Source organism: Plodia interpunctella, chromosome 24 (genome assembly GCF_027563975.2).
Source record: "Plodia interpunctella isolate USDA-ARS_2022_Savannah chromosome 24, ilPloInte3.2, whole genome shotgun sequence".
In the NCBI taxonomy this organism is placed as follows: domain Eukaryota; kingdom Metazoa; phylum Arthropoda; class Insecta; order Lepidoptera; family Pyralidae; genus Plodia; species Plodia interpunctella.
The window spans coordinates 2,269,733-2,282,139 of record NC_071317.1 but is presented as its reverse complement, the minus strand read 5'-3'; the positions used below and the strand labels follow the sequence as shown (position 1 = coordinate 2,282,139).

Below are 12,407 nucleotides of genomic sequence, written 5' to 3'. Positions count from 1 at the left end.
AATTTCACATCTATAATATTAGTATGGATATAGATTGCAACATCCTACAAATCACAGTTAAGTTTTAATTAAACGGACTACATATTTTATCTCTTGCTAAGATGACGTGGAATACATAATTTAGTTGGCTACCAACGAGGGAACTCCTCAACGGTTTACTGCACGGACATGACAATAAACAGACAATAAAAGGTTGTGTGAAACTTAAGAACTTAAATAAGTTCTTTACAAAGTTAACAATTTTGATGGTGCGTGTGGTCTGAGCGTTCACTTCTTGAAATTCTTTGAAAATATGCTTGGGATTTAGTGAACATTCCAAAATAAATGTGAAACTTGGAATTCGATTTTGTGAAAGCCAAGCGAGTTACGTTGTATGTTTTAAGTAGGGCCCATCTGTATCTCAAAACTATACATGCTACAGATAAAGTATTTTACGAAGGTCTTGACAAAATTTATGAAAACAATTTATTCGACATCTCACTAATAGACATTAATCCGTTAAACAAGTTAGATATTATACGTTATGACATACATATAACACACCTAGAATCCTTGACATAGGTATATTCTATATTATAGGTTATTCTATATTAAAGGTCTGTGTTATACACATACTAGCTCCATCCCGAGGCTTCACTCTCGTGGCAGTACTATAATATTCTGCCAATACACGAACAATACTGTTAAAATACATTTTTTCTCAGCAGTGGTCGTTCCGAAATGCTAGTAGTTTGTAGTATTTTTGGAAAAAATATAAGTATTTTTTATAATACACGGTGTAAATGTCTGTAAAGGCCTAATTTCTGAAATCGTCCAGATTTTGCTTGAATTGAACTTGAAAGATTAAAACAGAAAATCTAATTAACAAATCTCCTCTCACGGGTCTACTGGATAAGATTTCATTTGAAATAAGTAGCACCCTTGTACTCATGTTTATAATGTAATCTATATAATAATTCCCTTTTTTTGTCCCCAGAAAAATGCCTGCGTACGACAACGAAGGGGCGACGATATCAATGGAAGATGTCCGAACCGAACCACCAATCACAATAAGCACAATCGAAGAGGAACTGACAGCCAGAAGGATCCGCATGCTAAAGACACAGAAGTCGACAGTGTCTTCTAGAAAGCAGCAGGCAGTATGTGTCAGGAGGGCGCACAAAAAGTATGGACCGTCGAAGAATCCAAACATCATTTTGGATGGGCTCAACATGACTGTGCCTAAAGGTGCCATGTAAGTATCCTACTAATATATATTAAGGATATACACATATAGAGTACTTTTTATCCTGAAATTCCCACGGGAGCGAAGCCCCGGGACACAGCTAGTACTACTTTGAAATATAACGGGAAAAATGCCTGTCTTTTTCTCTTTAAAGAACTTATTTATTTTTACATAGTTTGAATGCGTTTGACCTCACCTAGCCTGATGGGAAACGAAGGTGAGTTCTAAGGTAAATTATAATTTGGCCCGGGAATTCGGACCCATTAAAATTTTAGGATAAAGAAGTACCCTTTAAGCTACTCTTGGTTCTATGTTATTTATGAATAAACTTGACAACTTACGAAATAAAAACAAATTATGACACTTTTATTTTTTGTTTATGTCGCAATTTTGTGATTTCACTGTGAAATCAAAACTCATATCGCAAGAAGCAATGTCTAAAAGCACATGGTAATGAAAGCAATAAATATATCTATGATACTTACTACATAAAAAAATCTTTTTATAAATTTCTTATCGATCGAGATTGACCGGATTTATTATGACTGGGTTTTTAAAATATATTTTGATTCAGATACGGTCTCCTCGGCGCATCAGGCTGTGGGAAGACCACCCTTCTCTCCTGCATAGTGGGACGTCGACGACTGAACTCCGGGGAAATATGGGTGCTTGGTGGTAGACCAGGTGGGCCGGGGAGTGGAGTACCGGGACCTAGGATAGGATACATGCCACAGGTAAGAGTTATTTCTGTTTCTTCTTGATCTTTTCCCTGCCTTTTTCCCCACAGTATGTAGACTCTGTCTATCTAGTTCTGTCACTTGTCATTTCTTAATCATGCTTTCTTTAAAGCTTTCCATCCACCCATCTTTTTTGGTTTTGCTCTATCTTAATATTATTAATGAGAAATTAAGTTTGTTTATTACCTATCCTCACGCTTTATCTAATCAACCATCTTCTTGAAATGTCGCATACATGTAGTTTGAAATATGGAGAAGGATATACCAGTTACCTTTCATCCCAGAAAAATAACTGTCCCAGTGGGATATTAGTTCCTGATTCAATTTCAAATTCAAAATTCTTTATTCAATTTAAGATGATTATTGACGTCAAACTTACTTTAGCTAAAACTTTGACTTTAGATAAAAGATTTTTATCTGTATATTGTTTATCTCTCTCTCATCCATCTCATCATCTCATGTTCGACGGTTAGCGGCTATGTCGCCGCGAAAAACCGAGGTACTGACTCTGGGTTTTCATTTATTACACTGGTAAAAAATAACTTAAAATGATACCTAATTATGCGTGCCAACGATCTGACAACTAGAATAACGTGCGAAGTTAACACGAATACTTAGGAAAGAGTCTCTTAGACTCTACACCTGAGGAAGTAACCGCGAAAACGCTCACATGAGAGAGTGATTAAAGTATCTGAAAATAATTTAAGCAAGGATACGATAGTAACTATATAAAGTGTTAATCACTTACGAGTTCCTTTATCGGGCATATTCCAAATAGTTGGGGGCATTACAGTCACCCGTTTTACCGCAAACGACCTCTTAGACCTCCGCTAATGTTCGGTGTAAAAGTTACGCCAAGTTGCGCCATTTTAACTTCGGGACAATTCAAAAATACATTAGCTTAGAAGTTATAGATATTAAAATAAGTCTGCGATGCCAAATGGCATTATTTTAAATGGGAATAAGAAATCATAATACTTTTTACTTAAAACCTTTTGATGACGTGTCCCACTACTGAGCGAAGTATTTAATTTTTAGCATAATAATATTGTTCTTTAAAAATAGGAATATCAGCTCCTGCACGAGGCTCCCCACCTCTCGAGATACAGGTTGAATCCTAGTTCGACGATGGATTGCTGAGTTAGGGGATGCTGGTAATCTGCCAAGTGTGGGTAGATTCATATCACTTACATATCTTTTTGTATGTAACGATGTTTTTTATGTTGAAAAGTCTATATAAAAATGGGACACCTTATTTTCCATAAGTACTGCTAATAATAATTGGCTACTTTTCAAATAACCAAAAAGGTTTTGATTAAGTACATAAACTGTGTTAAAATGTAATTTCATAATAATTTAGTTTATTTTTAAAATTAGGAGGATGTTAAGAGTATAAGTCACAACACTAAATACAAGACACATCACTAGGCAGACGACTATATGGCGTTTCGTTATAATTACTTTAATTATCTTATATTTTGTAAAACACTTTAGTCTGGTCTAATAAATGTTGAATGACATTCAAGTCTTTTATATTATGGTCACCGACCATTACAGTGTATTGAATAGAATAGTAGAATATACTACTACTACTATAGTAGTGCTATGATACACTTTTCTTAAGTAAAAAATATTTAAATGGAGCTAGTATGACAAGATAGACGTCACGAGTTTTGGAGTAACAAAGCATTTCTAATATTAAATTCAAAAATAGTAAATTTCGTTATTAACAAAACTGATTAATTAAAGTGACATTTGAATAAATATCTATATGCATTTTATTTTATACCCAGTCAAATAGCCAATTCGACATTTTTCTCTTCTTTCTTGCTCACGTTACATCTTGATAGAACGCATTTATACGAAATATCTCTTTAAGTAAAATGAGCATTTTATTAGCCTGATTTCCTTACAAGAAGCAAGAGAAACAGTATGTTTTGTAAGCCAAGGCAAATGAGTCGGATTAGTGTTAGACCTTGCACCCCGTTTTGGTTATAAAATTATCATAGTCAGTTAGCTTAGTATCCCTTCGCCCCACGTAAGCTCGTTTGCTCGGGTCAGGGTTTAATTTGTAAATATTAGCTTTTGATGTCGGTGTGAAGTCTCAATTAGTGTTATAGTTGGAAACTTATTAGACAGGCATATGATTAAACATGTAAAAAAGGTTTTTGTTTATATTTTCTGCCCTTATTCTTATTTATAGTTGTGATTTACACATTTATTAAGTGTTTAGTTTAAATCCTTATATATTTTCGCGATAGACTCGATAACCATTTACGCACGGTTTGTATTTCATGCGGTTCTCACCAATAAATAGTGATTCCTGAGGAAGGTTTAGAAGAATAATTTGTTGTTTTTACCCGAGCGAAGCCGAGACGGGCCGCTAGTATGATTATTAAGTAAATTGTGATCTATTAGTGTCAGAAGATTATATTTGCAAATATTTTTGAATCATCATCAAAGTCATTTCCTCATGGCTGAGGATCGTGACCACCTGTAGCTGTGGCCCTTTTGACTGGGGTCTTCCAGGCAATACCTAGTGGACTTTGCTACGTGTAGTAGTCCCTTCTCATATCCGTTCATCGGTGTGGTTGGTTGACGAATTCTGAAGAGTTTTATTTAAATCAATATTTATATTTGTATATATATAGTTATATTCTACAACTCCGGTTTTTTCCTCAGTCGTTGAGCGTAGGATCCAAGAGTTTGTTTTCCTACTTTTTCGTCCTATGTTCAGTAGATATATTCTACCATGTATCCTAACACCCATATTCTGAAATCTTTTCTCGACTTGTGTTTGGCATATCCTCACTCATTGGGGGGTCTCAAGCAGGAATGAGGTGAGGATTTAGAACACGGGGATATGTTCTAGTTGAAATAGTGCACACATTTTTTAAATATATTTTGTCAAACTTGGCTCTTTCACCACCGTGCGCTGCAAATTAACAATTTAAATTGTTATAAGATTAATGCCTAAGTATTCAGCGCACTACCGCGCTTAATTAGAGGAGGCCCTTTGTATTCGAAGCGATACGCCTTCCTTACATCTAAAGAGGATTTTGAACATTCAAGCTATATTAAAATCATAAACTAAGTAAACTATCCATGTTCCATACTTAATAGGTATTATAAAAACTTATATTTTTGTTTGTATATAATGAACTCCAAAACAACTGATATTGATGAAATTTGGTACAGAGATAGATGAGGAGTAGCATAGGCTACTTTTTTATTATGACCTTTAAATACTAAATTTCATCAGAATCCAGCGGTTTAGCCGTGAAAGCGGTACAGACAGGTAGACAGACTTTCGCATTTACAATACTCTATAATTGTATATACTAGTATATTATAGTAGTATGGATTGTTTAAAACTACTGTTTGCTGATTCCGCAACATATTCTCAGTGGAAAGTGATTCTTTACCATCAGTCGTGTACGAATGGAAAATTTTGATTCGATCCACGTATGAAGGGATGTATGTGTTGTCTCCATCATGGAAATGACTGCTGACAGCCATTTGATGAAAGCCACGTGGACAAAATACAAAACCATGTAAAACATTTTCTACCGTGAATAGAGACAACAATCGGTAAAATAGTCTCTCTCTCTCATTTAAGTGTATTATCGTGTTGTGTTCACGACTATTACGCCTAGACACAATGGGTCCATTTATATAAAAAAAACCGGCATTGATAATTTCGCGAGTTTATTCAAATTCAAATTATTTATTTCAGACAGAGTCCATATGATGTTAGTAACAAGTAGTAAAAACAAACAGTTTATTAATCTACACCCTTTTTTTCTCGCTTGTGTTAATTGCTATCACTTGGTGTCAGATTTTATTCAAGTCGCCTTAATGCCTCTGACATCACTTGCACGACTGCTTACCGACATCTAGTCGCCGCATACACACTAGTGAACTTAAATTGTCATTCAGTGTGTAGGTTTCCTCACCAACATGGATGGAGAGCGCCGTCTAGTTTGACGTTAGGTTTAACGTTAGGTTTGACGTTAGGTTTGACGTTAGGTTTGACGTTAGGTTTGACGTTAGGTTTGACGTTAGATTTGACGTTAATTGTAACGTACGCAGAAAAACGCAAAGTACGCCATTTTGTTTAAACGTTAGCTGCGCGCCGGTAAAAATCAACGTCAAATTTGACGGTGCAACTCACCACTAATAGGCCAAGTCAAGGGGTATTATGTAATCTGTGGCCAAGTAAAATAAAAATGTTAGTAAAAATGATTTCAGTGGTCCATGATAACTTAACGTTAGTATTAGACAAACACTATGTTCTTAATACCTATTAGGTAATAAAATATCACTGGACACGCTAAAGACACAAAGAAAATGAGCCGTTGGCTGTTCACTGAAGCGTGTACATGTATTGCGTTACAAGACATGTTTGTTATGCCAAGGTAAAGGAAATTACACATCTATCTTACGGAAAATCTAGGTGTTGGCAAACATCGAAAAGTTTCATGGTAGAGTAGGTGAATTTCACGAGTGTTTTGAACTCCATCGCGGGCTGTCATTAGCGTTTATGTGAAATTGTACCATACACATAACTCAAATTAATTATCTTATTTTATAAATAAGAAAAGTACTGGTACGATGTAAATTTTATGAATCTTTAATTTAAAAAAATGGTATTTATTAAACAAATGTCGACCCTAATGAAATGCTACAAGCATGCGTGAAATTTACCCAGTACGATTTGGATGGGAGCTATCCTATTTGAATAAAATTCTTTTCAATCTTAGATTTGCACGAAATACTCTTCATAAAATTTTGTTAACTGAACAGAGAAACGGTTACAGGCTGTTCGCTCATACCAAAAGAGAAAACGTTTTTCTACCCGTAATATTAACCGCTCTTGATGATTTTTAGTACGTTACTGATAGGACCGGATCAATTGGAAAGAGGGAGGCTTTTGCCCAACAGTGGGACACCTGATGGCTCTAAATAAAAATAGTACTGATAGATGACGAAGCGAAGCCAGAAGATTGTGACCTTGTCTTAAATCAACGAACAACGAACTAACAAATTCCCCCAGTATTTCATCAAACCACTTGAAGTATTCATAATTCTTTATAAAAAGTGTTACGAAAAAGGGAACGTTGTGCCATCGCCTTTCGTTCGGGTTATCCGGAAAAATAGACGAGCAATTCCACCGGATATTTTCCGGGAATATTACGGTAATGTAGCGGAAATATCAAGATGTTTTTGAGAGTTCCAATCTGTTTATTTACTTTGTAGCCAAGGTCTGTAGCACTGTAACAATCTATTTATTTACTCTGTAGCACTGTTACATTTGCGTATTTTCTTTTAGATGATCATTAAAATTGATTATAGTTTGGGTACCTTTTAAGAATTTTTATATTTAAGTGGCGTGGCTTACGATAAAAAGGTTTATTTTTTAAAAGCACTTATTTGATAAAAAATGTGATCTGGCTTTTTCACTTCACTGCGATAATGTACTGATTTTACTAGATTCGTAATGTTAAGAAAACTTTGGTAAGAGTTAGCTATCATATTTTGACGAAAATTTAGATTTAGATATAGGCGTCCAGGGGACAGACTATAATCAATCAAAAACAGTCATTCGAATCCGAAAAATGCATATTATGATCACAAGCGACTTATCCCGGCTCCGCCGCAATAAAACCAAGGTGCCTACCATAATAAATTATACATCTACAACTTCTTCAAGAATTACACTTTATTGGTGAAAACCGCAAGAAAATCCGTACAGTAGTTTTTGATTATGCAAACAAACAGACAGACAGAGGACTGTGTTATAGTATGAAATTAAATGGTACACGAGGGAAACACAAGAGCACTAATAGGTACAAAAGAATACAATAATAAAAATCTTAATTGAATTGACTTGTATAAAAACATCTGAATCAATGTAAACAATGATAGATAAAATATGTCTGTATCCGGCTTTTGCGTTATTTTCCATTCATAATGAAAATCCTCAGTCTAGGTATTTACGAGTCATTACCTCTGACGTCACGATATGACGTTTGCCAGTGAGTAATATGGTCGGGAACACAAATGTTAACACATTTCTTAAGAAAAAAATAAGTACCTATTTAATATATACACGTATTTATTAACGTCATTAATGTGTATATCCATATCCATCCATACTAATATTATAATATTTAAAGATGAAAGTTTTTTGTTTGTAATGAATAAATTCAAAAACTACTAGGCCGATTTTGATGAAATTGGACATAGAGATAGACGAAATATTTTTTCTATGGTATTACCCGAGCGAAGCCGGTGCGAGCCGCTAGTACGTGGTACAGAGGTAGATTAATGGAAAAATTGTCTGCTATTCTACTATAAATTGTCTACTACTATTAGGCGGATTCGACATACATTGCTGGTCTTTCATTTGCGGTAAATAAAAGCTTTCATATAAAATAGGTACGCAATGTTCTGTCTGAAATTTGAGAAATTGGTAGGTGAAAACATTTGAAGAAAATAAAAAGAACTGTGAATACCTAATTTCTGACTTAGCTTTGAGATTGACTTGGAATTAACCTGAGCACAAATCACCAACTTGTTATTGCAATGTATTTACTTTGTAATTAACAGGTATTTTAATGATCATTAATGAGTTGAATTCTAAACAGTTATGGCGATAAATAATGATATTTAAGTTATGCCTACTTAAATATCGTTAATAATGCACGTGTTCAATAACATGTCAAACGTTCAGAATCAAGGACTGAGCATGTAGACAAAATATGACCAATGTCTGTGGAAGTATTATGTAATCTGTGCCAATGTATAAAAAGTCAACCTGTACATAGGAATAAAGTAGTATCTCACTCTCCAGCTATCCATCTATCTCCACATCAAAAATCACCTCAACCCGAAGCTCCGTTCTGACGTGAAATACACTTTCACATTTATAATATTAGTTTGGATGGATATGAATATAGTGGATATGAATAATATTTGCACAATGCATTCAGATTTGAAATTATAATTTTAATTCAATTAAAAGCCGGGGTACACCCTGTCTGTTATTACAATTTTTTTCTTTTTGTTTATCTATGGTTAACCTTTATATAACCTTTTACCGCGACATTTTACATCATTTGTCGTGCTCCCTACATCATAACTACATAATATAATACAAAGTCGCTTCCCGCTGTCTGTCAGACCCTATGTATGATTAGATCTTTAAAACTACGCTATGGATTAAGATGCGGGTTTTTTTGCTTGTGGAGTGGTTCAAGAGGAAGTATTATGTGTACAAGATATTATAGCTTACCCGAGCGCAGCAGGGACGGGCTGCTAGTTGCAAATAAATTGCTACAACAAAATACGGATGTACAATATTTAAGTGCAATATTTTTCAGGCAGTTTTAGGTGGGATATATTATAATTATGACGCTCGCGAAATGTGACCGAAAATTTGTTTGTCATATTAATCCGATGTTCGCTGTGAAATAGGAATATTTTTGCACATTTTTGACCTGGGACATATTTTTTAAAATGTCGACATTGATTGTACTTAAGTTACACGGAACATCACATTTGCTATTGACGTAAACTATGTAAGTGTAATGTCAAACACGCTATGATTTGCATGTTACATCGTTTTCGAAAATAACAACAAAACAGATGAATAGTTTGTGATTCATGCATTTAATTAAATATATTTTTTATTTATTTAAATAAATAAATATATTAGGACAAATCATACAGATTGAGCTAGCCCCAAAGTAAGTTCGAGACTTGTGTTATGGGATACTAACTAAACGATACTATATTTTACACATATAGATCCAAGACCCGGGTCAATCAGAAAAATATCATTTTCCATTATGACCCGACCGGGGATTGAACCCGGGACCTCTCGGTTCAGAGGCAAGCACTTTACCGCTGCGCCACCGAGGTCGTCAAATTATATTTATTTATTATATTATAGCTGCAATCCTCTAGATTTTCCATATAAAAATACTCTATGTAGTATTCAAGCAATTTAACCTGTATCCACTCTCTTTGGGAATGCTATGTGTCCCTCCGTCGCCTCGTACTACATCCGGGACGATATGCAGTGGTCCTATTCTAGGGCACAACCACACGCCGTAATTTAACGCCGATTTATATATACGACCATGCATAAATCACTAGGTAGATGTATAAAATATAAAAAATGCACCAGTATTGTATTAATAACAAATATTTCAGTGTCTTCAAACTTTCCAGGAAACTTCTAAGTAAAAATAAATTGACATTATGGCAACGAGAACCGATATTATGATAATTACATAAGTTAGGGTAAGAAATATAATTATTATCCACCCTGAAGGTAATTAAGTATGTAAAATCGATCGAACTCATCAATCTTTTTAAATCCCAATTTTCAAAAGATATACGTAAGGTATGTGCAATTTTTTTAAATAAAATTTTATATTAGGTATAGGTAAGTATTGTATTTAACGGCTGTCACTTCTGTTCCGACTTTATTTTTGGTTCAACTTTAACATGACGCGTGAGAATTTAGTTTGGGTTCAAAAAGACCATTGACTTTTGTGTATTATGTTAATTTTTTTCAACAAGTGGTTTTGAATATTTGTTGAATTGAAGGTTGATAGAAAATTTATAAAGATTTATTAAAAAATAATACCTTTTGTAAAAAAAAATATATAATATATAACACTTTTGAAAATAAAGAAGAAGAAAACAGAGAAAAAAGAAAGTGTTTGCAATTTTTTGTGATGTAAATATAAAATAAGATAAAATCCCCAGACCAAAAGTGTTATTCCTGTCTGATCCCCAAAATCTGATACCGTAGTGTATCCGTTGTAATTTAATTATCATTTTCTATTCCAGTCAGATACTCCGTCCAGGGGATCAGAATGATCAGGACTGTTTGTAGTATGGAGAAGGCCATAGGGTACCTACTTTTAATCTCGGAAAAATAACTGTTCCCATGTAAAATTTACGCGGGCTAAGCTGCGGGCAACAGCTAGTGGCGTTATGAATAGATTTAAGTTACCTACATAATAAGTAATGAAATGAAAATAAACGAATATATATACGCAGGCGCAGGAAGAGCAATGGAAGTAATATGAACTTACTCTTACGCATCAAAATCAAAATCAAATCATTTATTCACAAATTAGGCCTTCACAGGCACTTTTTCACGTCATATTCTAAATTAAATGATGTTTACCAAAGCTACAAACTACTAGCATTTCGGAACGACCACTGCTGAGAAGAAATGCCGAAAGAAACTCATTCAAACAGTGTTAGTCCCTATTATGCCAGAAGGGCTTACCATTTTTTAAATATAAATATATTATTTAAATATAAATATAAATAATTATTCTAGGAGTATGCATGAGTGAGAGAGAGAGAGAATGAAGAAAAGAGAAAGTAAACGTAGTTGCTGGCCTACAGCAATATGCGGAAAGTTGACGACGATTGTGAATGAAGAAGTGTCTAAATATTACTATTGTTTATTTTCTTTCCAGGAAATCGCTCTCTTCGGCGAGTTCTCTATTCGGGAGACAATGGTATATTTCGGCTGGATAGCAGGCATGGACACCAAGGATGTCGAAATGAGAATTGACTTCTTAATAGCTCTTCTTCAGTTGCCCAACGCATCCAGGTACATACTGCTCTGGTCAACGAAGACCCCTGTGATGGCGGACTTGATGGAATGAAACAAGTCGCGGTCGGCGCCAATTACGGATAAAATGCAAAATTGGCTATCCCATTATGAAATCTTAACCTTGACCTCAACCTTCATAATTAATATGTTAAATGGCGCCGTAAATTGTAGTTTTAATTTATGGTTGTTTGTTAATACAATATTACGACGTTATATAACGTATATAGAGATAATAAAGTATAAATAAAGTAGCGCATGGGCTCCGAAGTTTAGCGACTGAGGAAGAAACCGCCGAAACGTGCAGATAAAATTCTGTCAGTCTGATAATTTAAGTAAAAGTATTTAGATTAATATTAACTTACGTACTTAATTGTTATCTGAATATAAATTATTGTATTAATTATTTATTTGTTCATCAGGCCGGTCAAAAATCTCTCTGGAGGTCAGCAAAGAAGAGTGTCGCTGGCCGCTGCCCTGATCCATGACCCAGAACTTCTTATATTAGACGAGCCAACAGTTGGAGTCGATCCTGTCCTTAGACAAAGGTTCGTGGCCAACAAGTGACACACACGACGACTTTCTTGACATTTTTAACGGAGTTTCAAATGTCAGAACGCGATAATGAAATCTTGAAAAAATAATTTAAACACAACAAGCTAGCGTATCTGAATTAGATAGAAAACATTTCCATGCTAAGCGGCGGGATAGACGTTATAAAACCGGGCACCCGATGAGGGACAAAATATACTAGTGATCTGTCCCGTCTTTTCCCGTGTTGCTAATACGCGTTATTGGG

At 34.7% G+C, this 12,407-nt stretch overlaps 1 protein-coding gene across 4 annotated transcripts in view; it reads left to right on the top strand.

The window, feature by feature from the left end:
• Positions 1 to 12,407, top strand: part of osy (oskyddad) — a 57,426-nt gene that overhangs the window by 21,088 nt on the left and 23,931 nt on the right. For all 4 annotated transcript variants that reach the window (XM_053763448.2, XM_053763449.2, XM_053763446.2 and 1 more), the window contains exons 2-5: positions 977 to 1,234; positions 1,800 to 1,959; positions 11,472 to 11,608; positions 12,031 to 12,156. In XM_053763448.2, coding sequence (XP_053619423.1) covers positions 981 to 1,234; positions 1,800 to 1,959; positions 11,472 to 11,608; positions 12,031 to 12,156 — 677 coding nt within the window. In that variant the 5' untranslated portion in view covers positions 977 to 980. The remainder of the gene's footprint in view (positions 1 to 976; positions 1,235 to 1,799; positions 1,960 to 11,471; positions 11,609 to 12,030; positions 12,157 to 12,407) is intronic.